The 18049-nt window shown below is 46.3% G+C and overlaps 1 protein-coding gene and 1 non-coding gene across 3 annotated transcripts in view; one reads left to right on the forward strand and one right to left on the reverse strand.

Moving 5' to 3' along the window:
* The first annotated feature begins 3869 nt into the window (after nt 1–3869).
* Snx30 (sorting nexin family member 30) overlaps nt 3870–18049 on the forward strand; it is a 108985-nt gene continuing 94805 nt past the window's right edge. For both annotated transcript variants that reach the window (XM_042696121.1, XM_042696130.1), the window contains exon 1: nt 3870–4292. In XM_042696121.1, the coding sequence (XP_042552055.1) occupies nt 4137–4292 (156 nt within the window). In that variant the 5' untranslated portion in view covers nt 3870–4136. The remainder of the gene's footprint in view (nt 4293–18049) is intronic.
* LOC122124400 lies at nt 13601–13721 on the reverse strand. The gene has a single exon (XR_006150533.1). It is a non-coding gene; the product is annotated as a small nucleolar RNA SNORA40 (small nucleolar RNA).

Consider the following 18049-nt stretch of genomic DNA (forward strand, 5'->3'; position numbering starts at 1 on the left):
AGAAAAGCATAGAAAAGCACTATTCTGATCCTTATTGAGGAAGTGGAGTTTAGAATGCAACATATTTAATTATGAAAGCTCTAAACCTGATATTTAATGAGTAGACACTTCTGTGGGAAGGAAGGGATTTACATCTAAGCATGAATGATGCTTGACTGTGATTTATCTTTCCAAACTACTTTATGGAAACATTTACTACTTACTGACCTGCTCCCTACTTTTTAGACTAGGAAATATGTTTCTTGCGGTTATCTTGGTAACTTCATTGTTTACAGGAATTCTTTTTTTTTTTTTTGGGTCTGGTCGTGGGGCCTGAACTCTGGGCCTGGGCGCTGTCCCTCAGCTCTTCAGCTCAAGGCTAGCGCTCTACCACTTGAGCTACAGCACCACTTCCGGCTCTTTTTCTTTTTGCTTATGTGGTGCTGAGGAATCCAACCCAGGGCCTCATGCATGCAAGGCATGCACTCTACCACTGAGCCACCTTCCTAGCCCAGAGGACTAAGGGTTTAACCCTACGGACTGCACCAGAAGAAATAAGGGGGGAAGGAAACCCCCTGTTTATCACCTGCGTGCCGGATGGGTGTGCCTGGATCCCTGGAGGCAGGGGGTGGGCACTTGGCTGACAGGTTACTGAATCTGTCAGTCCAGTTCCTGGGAGTAGGAATTTCCTGTGGATCTGCCCCCTGTGCAAACCCTATTTAGGCCCAGACCAACCCAGCCACCATTATGCCATGCCACGTGTGTCTCCGTGATTGTCACCTGTGTCCTGTTTCCTGGCTTATCTCCAGTCATCGTGGCATCTCAATTCAGCTCTCCATTGCAACTGAGTTGGGTTGTTAGTATTGTTCTTGTTATTTCTTTTCTCTTTATCATGTTTCCTAGCGGTGTTATGTGTATTAGCATGCTGTAGGTCTTTGTAACAACGGGCAGCCTGCAGCTTGTTAACTATATAATAAAGACTCCAATATTCTATATTTCAAAATGTGGCTTCTGGGATGATTCACCTTACAACAGGGTCACTGAAACTTGGTGAGTCTCTGATACTGTGAATGGGTTTCAACCTGTTATGTCTAGAGAAAACAGTATGTTAAGAGCTTTAGTAAATTCTAACTTCAGGAACTGTCACTGTAAGAAATGAGAGGTGAGTGAGAGCGACCAGTATGAGCTCAAGGCTTATTGGGGGACAGACCTGCCCGGTGGCTCCAAGTAGGAATGGAGGCAGCAGCCATGGATAGGTGTAGGCTGAATTTAAACAAAATTTTAGAGGTCAGTCACATGGGTCACATGAGCAGTCACGTAGGTCACATTATGTAGACTATGGGAATTTGGGGTAGGGTCAGTTCGTGAAGAGCTGTTGTGAAGGTGTTACACTGACTACAGGAATTGGGGGGAGAGTCACAATCCGAGGAGTGTAGTGAGACTTGTAAGTGGGGTGGGAATTTGTATGTCACATCAGGAAAACAATACAGCATTGGGGAAATAGAAATTTAACAGATTTTTGTAAACAGGTAGGGACACAGTGTATGGCCTTAATTGGCAAGCTGACTCTGAGTCCTTAGACTCACCACTTTTTTTTTTTTTTTTGGTCGGCCGTGGGGCTTGAACTCTGGGCCTGGGCGCTGTCTCTCAGCTCTTCAGTTCAAGGCGAGCGCTCTACCACTTGAGCTACAGTGCCACTTCTGGTTTTCTGGTGGTTTATTGGAGATAGGAGTCTCACGGTCTCTCCTGCCTGGGCTGGCTTTGAACCGCGATCCTCAGATCTCAGCCTCCTGAGTAGCTAGGATTACAGGCGTGAGCCACCAGCGCCCAGCTTGACTCACCACTTTTTAGCAGGCAAAACTAGGCAAATGAGTGGGGAAACCATGTTCCTTCCCATGGAGCCACCATATTTCCGTCTTTGCTGGAGGGACAGATGATCCTCTAATCAGCTGGCTTTAGGAATAGAAGGTCCAGCTCGGCGCTGTAATCCTAGCTACTCAGGAGCCCGAGATCTGAGGATCATTGTTCGAAGCTAGCCCAGGCAGGAAAGTCCATGAGACTCTTATTTCCAATTAACCACCAGAAAACTGGAAGTGGTGCTGTGGATCAAGTGGTAGAGTGCTAGCCTTGAGCTGAAGAGCTGAGGGACAGCAGCCAGGTCCATAGTTCAAGTTCCACAACGGACCAAAAAAAAAAAGAAAAAGAAAAGAAAAAAATAGAAGGCCCTGGGACAGGTAAGGTGGGAAAAGGAGATGAACATTCATCCCAAAGAGTGGGAAGTAATGCCCTGATTATCTCCACGAGGCTATCACAGGTAATTAGAAACTGCTTTTGCTAAAAAGTACTACCTCCTTACTTGAGCCTGTTAGTTATTGGTGCAGAAGAAAGCTTGGCACCCTTTCTCCATTTTGTGTCTGTCTAATATTCTTGTAGTCTTCCTGAAATTATGTTGGGTTTCAGGCGAGAACTGAAGTATACCACCTTTTTGACAGGAGCTGTAACTACTCCCAAGGAACAGCAGATCTTCCCAGGACAACTCCTCAAATTAGGGCAATTACCTCTAATGATGAGGCTGCACTCCACCCTGAAGCAGCAGTCATCATCCATGGGAACCAGATTGCTTCCCTCAAGTGAGGAGAACTCCTGGCAGAACCAGAACCCAGATAATGATCAAGCAAGCCATACTTTGCCAAGGACTACTTAATTATGCACACCTATCACCCCTTGCCTCAGTTTTCCTAAAGTTCAATCTATACCCCCAAAGATAGGCTGAAATGCAGTTGTCTCTTCCTGCCCATGTCCTCCCTCTTCTGGCAGACATGCCTGTGATACACAATAAATCTCTGATCTCTGTCATTTACCATGACAGAGATGTTTTTGTCTATGTCTCTCTCTGTATCTCTCTCTGTCTCTGTCTCTGTATCTCTCTCTGTCTCTGTCTCTGTATCTCTCTCTCTCTCTCTCTCTGGCACATGGAGGAAAATAGCCAGATCTGGACCTGACAAGTTGGGCTTCTGGCCTAGAACTCCAGTTACAATGCCAGCAAACAGAGCATCCAGCTTAGTCAAAGCACAAATGCATGAAAAGCCAAACCAAACCAAACCAAACCAACAGAACACCACCAAGAAAAAAAAAAAAACCACCACCAAGGGGCGGGGGGGTGAGGACTGGAGCCTCAAGATTCTTGCAAAAGACTGTTTAGCCAAAATGTGAGGTTGAGTGATACATCACTTGTGGCACACTCTATTTAGGGACGTGCACACTTGTGAGGTTTCACCTTACATCAGCCCAGCTTAGCTGCACAAGTAAGATAGCCAGGGGATCTGAAGAAGCTCCACATGGTCTCCTAGCATTCGATTCTAGGGAGCCGCTCCCCCTCCCCCGACCCCCCCCCCCCCCGCCGCGTTACGTTCCCTAATCCTTCCGAGCTTCCTAAAATGCTAATCCGATGAGGAGATGCATCATAATTCTAATTTGGGTTATTTCTGACTCATGTGCATGCCCTCAAAGCTCTTAACCCTCTGTGTGGCTGAGAGTGGAATGGAGCAAGACTCCTCCAACTACGTCTCCTCTCGCCCTGGCTTTCCGTTACACCAGGTTCGGGAGGCAGCGCACGGGAGGCACGGTCACCCACCCTGCCCCGAGGTCCGACGACGCCCGCACACCCAGCCGAACACTAAGGGCGCACTTCCTGCCCGGCGGCGGGAGGGGGGGGAGGAGCATAGGGGGCGGAGCAAGGGGCGGAGTTGCCAGAGCCACGCCCCTCTCCCAAACGCCCCCGCCCTCTGCCCTCCCTATCCCGGGCGGCCCTGGCGCCGCGGGGGCGGGGCCGCGAGCGGCGGGCGGCGTGGCGTGCGGGCTGGGCCGGGGCCCGGGGGCTGAGGCGCGGGCTGACGGCGGCTGGCTCGAGTGCGGAGCTGGGGCGCGTGGACTCGGGGAAGCCCAGCCCTGCAGGCAGGACGACCGGCGGGCGTGTGGCGGCAGCGACTGTGGTGGTGGTGGTGGGCGGCAGTGGCAGTCTCCACCCGGCTGCTGGTGTAGGGCCTCGAACCGGGCGGCGGCTGAGAGGGGCCTCGGCCCGGGGACCCTCGGGGAGCCCGCCGCTGCCGGCAGAGGGAGGAAGCGGCGGCGGCGGCGCGGCCCGGGCGGCGCGCGCCATGGCGGGCGGGCCCCCCAAGGCCCTGCCGTCCACGGGGCCCCACTCCCTGCGTGACGTGCCGCACCCGCTGGCGGGTTCCAGCAGCGAGGAGGCGGTGGGCGGCGACAGCACGCCCAGCCCGGACCTGCTGATGGTCCGCAGCTTCGGTGACAAGGTAGGGAGCGGGGCTGGGCACCGGGGAAGCTCATTGCGCCTGCGGGGTTTGAGGAGGGTGAGGCGGGGCGGGGAGGGGGAGTGGATGATAGAAACTCAGAGGGTTCCCCCCGCCCCCTCCCCGCACCCGGCCGCGCCCACCCTGAGCCCCTTTCCTGGGGTGCGGGCCCCCACCCCCGGGAGCCCTGGGGAAGAGCGTGGTCTCCGAGCTGCCCCCGCGGGGTCGCAGCCGCCGGGAGAGCGGCCAGAGGGGAGGGGCGCCTCCGATCGCGTGCGCGGGTGACAGCTGGTGGGCCGGAGGCGTGTGTGCAATGCTGGGTGTCTGGGTCCTGGGATGGGGGCGTCCCGGGCTCCAGGTGCCTCCCCCCCAGAGGCTGAGCTCAGCTGCCTCGGTAACTTGTAGAGCCCTCCGGGTTCCTGGGGCTGCCCTGAAGCCCGAGTTCGTGGCTTTCGAGGGTAGGACGGCGCAGGCTGGGTCTTCTTCCTTCGTCAGTCAGTCACGTGGACCGTAATCTTTGTTTAGGTTTGCTGTTTGCCCCGAGGAGTCACCTGACTCAGACCCCAGCCCACGGCCGGAGGAGAGTCTCGCTGTGGTTTTTTCTGTCTGTCTTCATTCACCTCCGACAGCCTACCACACTCTTTAGGTTTGGAGGTGCTTGGTTTTGTGGTTGACGGATAGAAAGCTCGCCCTTTGACCCTCTTTGTGAAGAGGGAGGCTTCTGATATTCTTAGAGTGACACAGCCCCCCTGCAGCTCCGAGAGACAGCAGAGTCGCAGAGGGGAAAGAAGGTGGCTTTTCCTCCTGCCCCCATCGCCATTTCAGCCGTGATCAGGATTTGAGCTGTGACTCTTGTCAGTGCTCCTGTTGCCACTTAAGTCCTTAATTGCAGAGATCCGAATTGTTCTCAGCACTAGAGATTAGGATTTCCTCTTAGTAAAATATTAAATGAATTCCACTATTAATGGAATCCAGAGACCTAACTTTCTTCTGTTCCTAGCTGGGGAGCTTGTGGTACACTATCAATGAATATGAGGACATTAACAACTCGAGTGGAGCTAGATACTTGAGAAGGTTTGTAAAACATTAGGAAAAGAGAATTTAAGCTCATGTGCCAAGTGGATTAAGAAGCTCAAGGTGTGTGTGTTCGTGTGTTTGTTCCCATGCATGCATGTCCTCATGGTTCTTTTCATTGGATAGGAGATTTTAGATTGTATGAGAAAACGTCTAGCTTGGAAATTCCTTGCCCGTATTTGACATTCCAAAAGGAATTGTTGAATGACTGAATGATTTGTTGCTTTTTTTGGATAGGAACTGAGGTTAATGCTTCTGATTTCCCTCTCAGTTCTGTGTAGGGTTATGAATTACCTATTGCCGTGTAACACATATTCTATTGCTGTGTAACACCTGAAAATAGTGTCTGTAGGTGAGGAATCTGGAAGCAGCTGAGCTGTGCTTCTGACTCAGGTCTTTCAGGAAATGTGGTCATATGAAGGCTGGATTGGGAAGGATCCAGCTTCTTTTCCAAGCTCATTCATGTGGTTCTCTGTAGAGCTCTTAGACATGACAGCTGGTTTGTCATAGAGCAAGTGATTCAAGGAAGGCCAGATTCCAGCCAATCTTATATAAGTGGATATACCTCTGCTGTATTCCACTGGGCAAGAGGGCATACATACCAAGGAGTAAATACCAGAGGTAGAGATCATTGGGCATCTAGCCATCTTGGACACTCACTACTGCAGTTAGCTTCCCCTCTTCTTTCAGTGGGGATGGAAACCCAGGGCTTCAAGCATGTGAGGCAAGTGCTCTACCATTATAAACCCACCCCTACTGGTAGCTATTTTATGTTTTGCAGTATTGAGGTTTGGACCTAGGGTATGTGTATTCTAGGTAAGTGCTCTGCCATTGTGCTATACCCTCAGTTCTTTCTATTTTTATTGTGAGACAAGGTTTCACTAAGTTGTATAGGCTGGTCTTGAATTCACTATATAGCCGGGGCAGATCTCAAACTTAAGATCCTTCTCCTTTACCTCCTGAGGTATTGCGATTATAACATGCCCAGCTGGATAGCTACTTTAAATGTTTGTTTTGGGGCTGGGAAGGTGGCTCAGTGGTAGAGCACTTGCCTTGCATGCTTGAGGCCCTGGGTTCGATTCCTCAGCACCACATAAGCAAAAAGAAAAAAGCCGGAAGTGGCGCTGTGGCTCAAGTGGTAGAGTGCTAGCCTTGAGCTGAAGAGCTGAGGGACAGTGCCCAGACCCAGAGTTCAGGTCCCACGACCGGACCCCCCCCCCCCAAAAAAAAAAACAAATGTTTGTTTCATGCTCTGCTCTTGGACAATACTTGAAGTGTGGCCATTTTATTAATAACTACTTGGAGGAGGATTGCCCAGTAAAACTAAGATCTGGTTAGTTGTCAGGAGTGAGGCCTAAGTCCTATTACTGATGGTTTCCTTCACAGAATTCTTTGAGAGACAATATTGAAGATATTAATTATTGAATATTTAATGTCTCCTAACAACTGTGGGGAATGTCTAAATGATTCCCGTCTCCAAGGGCCTAATTTAGAGCAAGCCACTTTTCCTTAGAGGATATGCATTGTCATTTCTTTTCTCTGAATGAGAGTGATGTTTTCCTTTAGTCTTGGCACATGGTTGTTCTTTGTACATACATGTAAAGAGGGAAGTCAGAAGACTGGAAGGGAGCCTTGCCTTTGCCCAGTTTTCTCTTGCCTACCTAATCAGCATGAGTGTTATTGCAGGATTGTTGAGAAAGTAGTCTTTTTATGAAGTCTGTTTTGTTTCTTCCCTTATTGGACATCAAGGATTCTGGGTCAGTGCTGGGCAAGGGTAACAAAGGTTTGACAAACTGCTCATTACTGAAAGACTGTTTTGCAAAAGGGTATTGCTTCCTGCAGCCCAGGGTGGTGCCATGACTAGGGTAGCCTGGTGTTGATAGGCCTAGCTGACTCTTCTGAAAGGCCTCTGCAATGCACAAGGAGAGAAAGACTGAATGTGGCTCAGGAGAGGAATCCTTTCTATCACAGAGTTAAAGGACTTACAGTTCTGATAACAGCTAAACCCACCTGGCCTGACATCACTACATCTTTTCTCTCTATCTGAAATGTAACCGAGTCACTTGACCTATTTCTCTTTTTTCACTTTCATGTGTGAATTGCTGGGAGCTCTTTCTCTTCCGACTCTGCTTCCACTGTGTGTGCTTTCTGAAACTGCCAAACCCTCTGAAGCCCAGGTCTATGGTTAATACCAACTCCCTTCTTCCCTAGCCTCTTCACCACACTTTTCTACTTCTATCTTCTTCCTGCCCTCTTCCATTACCTGGACTTCCTTGAGGTCTTCAGAATAGAGGTTTCTTCCTCGAGATCTCTTCTTCCTCTTTAACATTTGTCAAGAAGTGGGGACTAGGGACTCCTCCCTCCATCTTCCATTGATTTTTTTTTTTTTTTTTTAACCAACTAAGCTTTGCCCTGGAGGCTCATGTTATTATTCTTGTTCATTCAGCAAAGATTTGAGGGCCTCTCAAGAGCCAGGCATTGTTCTAGAACCTGAGATTATTGAGTAAAGTAGCTAATGACCCTTGTGGTCATGGGGCACACATCTATTAGGAAGTACTACGTCCACTAGGGCAGGGAGAAAAGGTAGAGCAGGGAGAGGGGGCTTTGGGTAGGCGTTGCTGGGGGTTTGAGACTTGAGTGAAATAAAGGTGTTAGGGGGGATATCCGAATAAAAATGTCAGGCGGGGAGCCCAGTGGAAGCAGAGGCCTCAAGCACAGGCCCAGAGGTCAGTGTGGCTGGGGTAGAGTGAGAGGCAGACAGTCACAAGGGAAAGGGGTCAGACTGTGTTGGACCTGGCAGCCCCCCACGTCCCAGACTTTGGCCTTTACTTTGATTGCTGTGGGGGTGAGATGTTGAGCAGGGGGTGGTATCTTGAGCAGGAAGAGGGCAGCCTTTGGACTCCTGCTGGAAAGGAGCAGACAAGCTATGCAACTGGGAGAAGACCTTTATTTCCCCGAGTTGGTTCCAGTTCTAAAGGGACATCCACAGAAGCAAAATAGCTAGGAGAAAAATCTACAGGCTCTCATTGTTGAAAAGACCCAGATATTTTAGCTTTGGGAATGTTTGGGAATGAAGTTGGGAATCTGTCCCTTGCCACCTCTTACTCTGATTTTTCCTATGTTGTTGTGCTCTCAAGCTGGGGAAGGTTGAGGCTCCGGCAAAAGAAGCCACTTCTTCCTGGAAGCCCAGGAAAGCTCTGCTCTGGGCTGCTTGCTGTCTCCTGGGTCTAAATTGGGTCAGGCACTCAAACCTGTCTTTGTAACTGATTGCTCAGGCCTGGATCAAAGACTTTTACTTTTGGAATGAGGAGAGAGTTTTTGCTAAAATAGAGAAAGGTGCAAATGAAGTAAGTAAAAATGTGCCTATAGAGTTGAAAAAATAAAATGACTGTACAATTTAAAGCATAATAAAATTAACATGTTCCATATATTAAGACATAGTGTATTGATTGTTTGTGAGCCTCTCTTTGCTGAGAAAGGAAGAAGATGGTTTCTAAAGTAAAGTCAGATGAGCTATAGTGGTAAAGTACTCACCTACCATGCATGTGGCCCTAGGTTCTAGTCTCTAGTAACACACACACATACATACGTGCATACACATGCACACTCATCCCTGTCCTCTGCTAGTTTTTTGTGTGTTCATCCTACATGTCTGTTACTTTGACCTATGTGTACTTCCTCCTGCCCATGGTAACCACTGTTTTTTTTTTTTTTTTTGGGGTCCGGTTGTGGGGCCTGAACTCTGGGCCTGGGCACTGTCCCTCAGCTCTTCAGCTCAAGGCTAGCACTCTATCACTTGAGCCACAGCGCCACTTCCGGCTTTTTTCTTTTTGCTTATGTGGTGCTGAGGAATCGAACCCAGGGCCTCAGGCATGCAAGGCAAGCACTCTACCACTAAGCCATCTTCCCAGCCCCCCCTAGTAACCACTGTTATAAGCCTCTTCTATCTCTGTATATTTGTGTTTTGCTTCTTAGATTCACACAATTAATATTTCTATTTCTGGCTTTACTTAGCACAGTGTCTTCTGGGCTCATCCAGAAGACAAATAGCACCATATTCTTTTCTATGGTTAATATTCCATTGTGTAGATAGACTATGGTTTATCAGATGGACATTTAAATTGTCTCTATATCTTGGCTCTAGCAATCATGCTTCAGTGTATGTGGGAGTGAGGTTACCTTTACCAGGGCACAGTATATTCCCAGAAGGATTGCTGAGTCATATGATAGTTCTGTTTTTAATTGTTTTTATAAGCTTTTATTTGGTTTTCCATAATGGCTATATTAATCTACATTGCCACCTACAGTGCACAAGAGTCCCCATTTCTCCACAGGTATAGCTGACTACAGCTGTCTTGTAATGTTTAGCTTCCATGGCCTCTCTCCTCAGTCGCTTCTGTCTTTCACTCAGTGTCCTCACTCATTCCATTTGTTTGTGTCAGAGTGCAGAGGCACTGCAAGTAATACAAGCCACCTCTGAATGCACAGCTGCGACCAGGAGGGAGCCTCAGTGGTACTGGGCACACCATGTGCTCAGTGGCGCACCTCATGCTTTTCCCTGCTCCTCACACCTTCCACCTTAGAGATCATAGAAACAACTTGTTACCATACCACAAAAGTACTGAATTTGTAGTCATCTTTTTTTTTCTTGCCTGCTGTGTTCCAGTTGAAGAGACACTAACTTGGTCCTGGATATCCTGTCCTGTGTAGACATTTGGGGGCCTGACTTTCACACTTAAGTCTGCAAACTCCTCTGCTGTGGTTTGAATTGGTTCATGTTCATTCCAAAGGTTCACATATTGGGAATTTGGTCCTCTGGGTAGGAGTAGCAACCTTTAAAATGTGGAGTCTTGTGGGAGGTCTTTAGGTCATTGGGGCTTACCCTTATTCTCCCTCCCCTTTTGGTGCTGGATGTTGAACCCAAGGCCTCATATGCTAAGTATGTAGTATATCACTGGGCTACACCGCCAGCCTAAACTTTTTCTCTTCATAACATTTGTTGCCTTAGGTATTCCAGTGTAGTAGTCAAGTAAAGTTAACATCTATACCCACTCAGCTAGCTCATTTCTATCTGTGTGAACATGTTCAAAATAAGAGTGAAGAAATCTCTGCTGTGTTGCTTTCTTCCTCCATATCATGACTAATTTTGGGGACTCCACAAATTTGAAGGAGGGTTTGTTGTTCTCATCTCTACTTGCTAACCTCTGGGAGTACTCAGCTTCCTGTTGCCTGGTTGCCCACCATCCTATTATAAATCTATAGAAGATTCCGGTCTTACCACGTGACCTCTTGGCAGGCATCACTTGATTCTGTTGAGTCTCTTCCTCCTTAAGCCCTTGCCCTTGTCCTGTCTTACTGTTCTGGAGTCAGATTGTTGGATTTGAATCTTATTCTGTTACTTACACTTGTGAGAGCAAATTGATGTAACTTTTCTGAGCCTCAGTTTCCTCGCATGTTAAAACAGAAGTACCTTCATCCCTGGATTTATAAGAAGCTCCAGTGACTTCAGAGTTAGAGTAGTACCTGATACATAATGAGCCATTAGTAAATGTGAAGTGTGCTTCTTACTCCTCAGTATTGTGGTCTTTATGTTTTCTTTCTACATCTTTGCCTATTCTTTGTCAATTTCTATATCCATTGTGGTCCAGTCCAGGAACAGAAATTACTGAGGATACTTCAAATGGAGAGACTGTCAAACAGAAAATTAGTTACCTAGGTGATGGAAAACCTGAGAACTCAAGCAGGGGATGGTGAGTAACCCAGGAAGCTGTTGTCTCATCATCCTTAGCACTGGATGGTCAATGGAGAAGGGTATTAATAGAAGCCAGAGGCTTCTGTGGGAACCAGTATGGTGGCAGGGCTGCTTGGTAATAGCTGTGGCCATATAGTAAGGGAGCCCTGGAAAGGAAGCAGCATGAAACAGAAAATAAGTTGGGCTACAGAAGAACAACCTTGGATTCTCCTCTTCTATCTTCTAGTCTTTTATGAAAATTTTCTACTGTCGCATATGGTCCTTAGCAGATATTTGCAGAGCCTGCCAGTCTTCCTGAGATTTGTTAGATGAGTGCTGGGGAGAAATCTCTTATTAGATTGTGAGAGTGTGTGTGTGTGTGTGTGTGTGTGTGTGTGTGCGCGCAGTGTAGTACAGTGCAGTGAGTTCCTACTTAAGAACAGGGCAGAAGCTGGGTGCTGGTGACTCACACCTGTAATCCTAGCACTTGGGAGGCAGAGAGCAGGAAGATCAGGGTACCAGTCCCGGAATGTATGCAAGAACTTTATCAATCAATAGCTGGATGTGGTAGATATCATTCCAACTATGTGTGAGGATCAGGAGGATTATGAGTTCTGGCCAGTCTGTGAAGAAAATTCTATGAGACTCCATCTCAACAGAAGAAGCTGAGTATGGTAGTATGAGGCTGTCATTCTAGCTACAGCAAGAAGTCAAACATAGGAGGATCGCAGTCAGAAATAACTGGTGTAAAAAAGGACCGGAGGCATGGCTCAAGGATAGAGCAGAAGGCTAGTGAGAGGAAGGTTCTGATTTCAAACCTCATTTCTTGCCAAAAACAAGCAAAGCAACAAAAAACAAAACTAGAGCCAGAGGGATGTAGTTTTCCCTAGCATGCAAAGGTGCTGGATTGGTTCCCAAGCACTGTAGAAATGCAGAAGGAGAGGAGGATTAGCAGGGTTATTTGCATTCTGGAGCTGTTATGTCTGAAGCTAGCATAGATCCCTGGTTATAGGAGGCAGTAAATCTCCTTTTATTGACACTACTTGCAATTTGGTTTGTTGCTTAAAACTGAAAATAAATTTTTGACCAGTAACATTGACTTTAAAATATGAAGTGAAAGTTGAGCTTTGATATGGAAGTGTTGAAAAGAGGTCTTTCATTCTTGTTGGTAGGCCCGTTATTGAAGTATGTATCTATCTGCACATCTGCCTGGGTGACGATGTGTGTTTACCAGGTCCTTGATCTTAACGGGGACTTTCAGCGGTGGGAGTAGCTTGACCAGCGCTTCCAAGGCAGGAAGACAGGAGGATTCAGGATTGAGTTGGGTTCTGCATGGAATGAGTTTGAGCATCTCCTGGTGGGAATTAATGAGAGGGCATGTGGGTAGACAAGTGAGGAGACTGCTTTGTGTGCTATGAAGCCAGCTTTTGCCTCAGGTAGTAGCCCCTACTTGAGGATTTTTGAACAGGGAAATGTGCAATTAGTGCTTGGGACAGGTAGTGAGTGGAGTGATGGTGGAGTTAGCCTGGCTGAGGTTGAAGTTTATGCCCATAGGAAGAGGATTAGGAAATGTTCAGGTGATTCGGTTTTGGTGTCATGGGAGTAACTTGGGTTCTGTATGCAGTACTGGTGCTGAACTGTGCTCCTCTAAGAAGGGGCCAGGGATGAGACCCAAATCAGGAAGCAAGTGCACTAGGACATAGTTTTAACCAGTCCAGAGTTCAGGACAGTTATGCATAGCCCAGAAGTGATGCTGTGGCTCAAGTGGTAGAGCTCTAGCCTTGAGCTGAAGAGCTGAGGGACAGCGCCCAGGCCCAGAGTTCAAGTCCCATGACCAACCAAAAAAAAAAAAGTTATGCATAGCCCTTGTTGAAAATCTGCTCTTTTCTTAAGTCTATGGAAGGCATATTTAATCCAAGCCCAGAAAATATGATGGAGGTGAGAATGTAGACATGCAGTGAACACTGACTTGAAAGGGTGGACAGGATGTGCTAACAGCTTGGGAACAGCTCCACTTCGGTTTTCTGGTGGTTAACTGGAGTGAAGACTGAGACTTTCCTGCCCAGGCTGGCTTCAAACCATGGTCCTCAGATCTCAGCCTCCTAAGTAGCTAGGATTAAAGGAGGTAATGTTTGAGTTGAAGAATGAAGTAGATTATTTACAAATGAGCAAAAGTAGGAAGAGCAATTCGGGCAAGAAAAAAAATCTCTGAAGCCCCAGAAGGTGTGAACACTTGAATGTCAAAGAATGCACATGCTGGGTACCAGTGGCTCGTGCCTGTAATCCTTGCTATTCTGTAGGCAGAAATCTGAGGATCACAGTTCAGAGCCAACCCAGGCAGTAAACCTGTGATTCTTATCTCCAGCCAACCAGCAGAAAGAAGTGAAGTAGGGTGTAGACTGCTGTCTTTCTTGGCTCTTTTTTTAAGCTTTTACATCAACTTTATTCTCAGAGCCTGTATGAGTTAACAAACCCCCCATCATTGCCAACTATGTATGGTAGGAATCATATTCCTTCTTATATGTACCAAAAACTCATACTCAACAGCGATTGCAAAGGAGATTTACTATTTGCCCCTGTCTGTAAGACTTCGTTACAAATTAAACAAAGACACACACACAAAAGTACTACACAAGTGGCTTTAACCTGAGCATTTGGGAGGGCAATTAAGTGTTAAGCAAGAGAGGAAAAAGGGCCATTTATGATTTTAAGAGAGGTCACTGTGATTGAGGACTCTGCAAGGATGGGTGGGTAGGGCATGGAGGCAGGGATTCCAGGGACAAGGCTGTAGCCCCAGAATGTTGGGGGAGGCAGTTTTATGGAGCTTGACTCACCAGGCTCAGGGTGTACTGGTCAGTTTTGTTTGCAAGTAATACTCTACTTATATTAAGTTGAGCAAAAAGGTGAGCCTATTGACAGGTGTGTGTGTGTGTGTGTGTGTGTAGGTGTGTAGGTGTGTGTGTGCATGTATGCACCCTGGGGCTTGAACTTGGGACATAGGTGCTGTCTCTGGGCTTTTGTGCTCGAGAGAGCGCTGTACCTCCTTGAGCCACAGCTTACTTCCTGTTTTTTGGTCATTAATTGGAGGTAAGAGTCTCATGGACTTTCCTGCCCAGTCTGGCTTTGAACCTTGATTCTCGTATCTCAGCTTCCTGAGTAGCTAGGATTACAGATGTGAGCCACCTGTGTCTGGCCTGACAGGCTCACTTTTACCATAGGTTTGGGTCAGAACTTCTGATACCAATGAAGGTCATTCTTATGATCTCAGACCAGTGTCATCTGGTGAATCACATCCCTCACGTTTCATTCACAGAGGTGTCTCAGACAGAACAAACATCTCTTCCTAGAGGAAAATGTGATCTATATAATTTTCTACAATAATGTTGGCATTTTAAGTTAATGGCAATTTCAATCATTTATTATTGTTGTTACTACTAGAGACAAGGTCTTGCTTTGTAGTTCAGAATATCCTTGGACTCTCTATCCTCTTGCCTCAGCCTCCTGAGTACTGGAATTATAGGCATGTTCTACCATGACTGACCTTACTTAGATTCACATGGATGTACAATAGGGTGTCTCAACTTTTCTCCCTACCATGTTCACTTTTTCAAGTGTACAGTTCAGTAGTGTGAGTATATTCACATTGTTGACCAGACTTTTTGTCTTATGAACCTGAAACTTGGTGGTAGTGAAGTGGCAACTTCCTTGCCTTTTACCCCTCAGTTCTGGTGACCACAATTCTACTTGCTGTTTCTTTAGATTTGATCCCTTGAGAATCATACACTATTTGCATTTTATAACTCATTTCAATCAACATAATATCTTCAAGGCTCATCTGAGTTTTAGCATATGATAGGATTGCCTTTTGTACTATTACCGTGTGTGTGTGTGTGTGTGTGTGTGTGTGTGTGTGTGTGTGTGTGTGTGTATTTATACATCTGAAACACATTTAAGTTGCTTTTATTTCTTGGGAATTGCGAAAAATGCTACAGTGAATATGGGTATACAGATACTTCTTTGAGACCTTATCCTCAAGCCTTTTGCATATGTACCTAGAAGAGAATCAGTGGATTGATCACATCGGTTATTCTATTTTTTAAGTTTCTTAGTGGACTTCATCCTGCTTTCCAAAGTGGTTATACCATTTTATAATTCTACCAGTAATACACAAGACTGACTCATCCCTGTAATCCTAGCTACTCGGACAGAGGCAAGCCTGAGGGGGAAAAAGTTTGCTCACCAGACTCCATTTGGACCAATAAAAGCCAGCATGGTTGTGCAAATCTGTCATCCCAACAACACAGGAAGCATAAATAGGAGGATAGTAGTCCAGTCCTCGTGGGGCATAAAGTGAAGACTCTATTTGAAAAATAAAACAGCAAGACCTGGGGGCAGCTGTGTTCTTGGCACAGTTCTTGTGTTTTTGGCCTCTGGTGTCATAGCAACTCATTGCTGGGCCAAATGCCATGAAACCTTTACATGTATCTTCTTTAGGACTTCCTGGTTTGAAGTGTGGTATTTACATGTCATCCACACATGTCTTCTGTGTCCGGTATAAGATGATGGCCCAGATTTATTCTTTTTTTTGTCAGTCGTGGGGCTTGAACTCTGGGTCTGGGCGCTGTCCCTCAGCTCTTCAGCTCAAAGATAGCACTCTACCATTTGAGTCACAGCGCCACTTCTGGTTTTCTGGTGGTTTATTGGAGATAAGAGTCTCATGGGCTTTCCTGCTAGGGCTGGCTTTGGCTTTGATACTCAGATCTCAGCCTCCTGAGTAGCTAAGGATTACAGTCGTGAGCCACTGGTGCTTGGCTGTGGCCCAGCTTTATTCTTTTGCATGTGGTTATCTTAAAACTTACTGAAAAGACTGCCTTTTTCATTGAAGCTATATGTGCACTTTTGTTTGTTGATTTTTGAGACAGTCTTGTTATATAGTCTAGGCTGACTTTGGACTTGACTATGTAGCCCAGGCTACTCATGATACTTTTGCCTCAGCCTTCTGACTGCTGGGATTATGGGTGTGTACCACCATACCTGGCTTTTATATTCAATGTTTGTATGTATGTATGTATGTATGCATGCATCTATCTAATTATCTTTAGTTGTACAAAGAAGTTTGAATCAACTTGCATACATGTTGGTGTACACACACACACACACACACACACACACAGACACACACACACACACACACAGGTCCTGGGGCCTGGATGCCATCCCTGGGTTTTTTGTGCTGATGACTAGCACACTACCACTTAAGCTACAGCTCCACTCCCAGTTTTTCTGGCAGTTAATTAGAGGTAAGAGTCTCATGGATTTCCTGCCCTGGCTGGTTTTGAACCATGATCCTCAGATCTCAGCCTCCTGAGTAGCTAGGATTACAGATGTGAGCCACTGGTACCAGCTTTTTTTCCCCCATGTACTTTTAATGTTTATTTATTTCTTATCAAAATTGACATTTCTTGTTAGTAATACCTGAAGTACTAGGATGGATTTATTCTACCAGCGTTGAGTACTTCTCTGTATTATACCGTACAGTTCCTTGGAATAAGATATCTAAATTATAGAAATCTCATTAGTCTGGTATAGGTCAGGCCTCCAACATTCCAGATGAATAATATCTTGTATATTTTGAATAAAAATGATTGTAGAGTGGCTGTGTTATAATAAGCCTGAGTCTTTTTCAGGGATGCTAACTGAAGATGGAGGTGTTTGGGAAGGACCTGGCCTTGTCATCCTGCTGATTCAGCATGTGTACTGGCAAAGAGACAAAGTGGCACTCTCTGTGCCATCAATCCACACTGATCTGAGCAGCAGCTCTTCTTTATTTCATGATTTACATCAGCAATTGTTAAGGGCACTGGAACTTCTTTTCATTCAGAGATCTGTGTGGGCCTATTGTGTGCCCATCTGGGGATACATAGATGCATAGTTCAACCTTAACCTGTAGGTACTCAGGGTCCAGGAAAGAAAATGGAGTACAGGTGAGAGCTATCACCGATCATGACCTTAGGGATATACACAGAGTGATGCTATTAAGTTAAAGAAATTCTAGAGGGAAGTACAGTTAGAGGAAGCCTGGGTTGTCTATTTCAGGTAACAATTTCATTTTGTCTTTTAAACTCACAGTTTTGGATTTCAATGAGAATTTGAAAATTGTTTTCTGGGTTGATAATTAGAGGAAATTCTGTATTTCTTTGAAGCTCTTAGATTTACTTGTGCTTATGTTTGTGTATGTGTATGTTTGTGGGTGTATATTTTTGAATGTGTGTGTATGTATGTGTTTGTGATAAGGTCTTAGTAGCCCAAGCTAGTTTTGAGTTTACAATCCTCCTGACTCCCAAGTGCTAGGATTATAGTCATGTGTCACCCACATCTACTTTATGTACATATGTGTATGTATTTATATGATGTATGTGTATATACATATATACATACACACATGCGCGCACACACGCACATACACATAGTTGATTTCCCGCACCAGTGTGCCCAATGTTGACATGTCTCCCTTTCAAAAGTAAAAATTTCAAGATAGCAATAGCAGAGTCTTAAAGCAGGCCCCTTTTTAGAACAGCGCCTTGTGTAGCTTCATGGACAGCTTCATGAAGCTGGCCCTGGGTCTTTCCTTGGAGGTACTGGTTCCCAGGTCCAGTGAAGAAGGTCTCTGTTTGTCTGTCTTGGTGTAGTTAAGTCTTTTCTGTTCTCATGCTGTGGATATGCTTGCATGTGAGCTGGGCTCCCCAGGGCTCTTGATCCAGCCTTGGTTGTTAGGAAGTCTGCCTGGACTCTCCATCCCCTGCCATTACTATCACTTTTTAGCATGCCCTGTTTGTAGAAAAATGTGATGTGATCTCCCTGAGGCCTGGCCTTTCATGTGTAATGTAGGCTTGCAGGGCTTTTCATTTCCCCAGCTGTAATATATGCTTAGAAGGGCTGATTTCCCTAGCTGCTG

The sequence above is a fragment of the Dipodomys spectabilis genome, unplaced genomic scaffold, assembly GCF_019054845.1.
Source record: "Dipodomys spectabilis isolate Male_0828 unplaced genomic scaffold, ASM1905484v1 ptg000006l, whole genome shotgun sequence".
Classification (NCBI taxonomy): Eukaryota; Metazoa; Chordata; class Mammalia; order Rodentia; family Heteromyidae; genus Dipodomys; species Dipodomys spectabilis.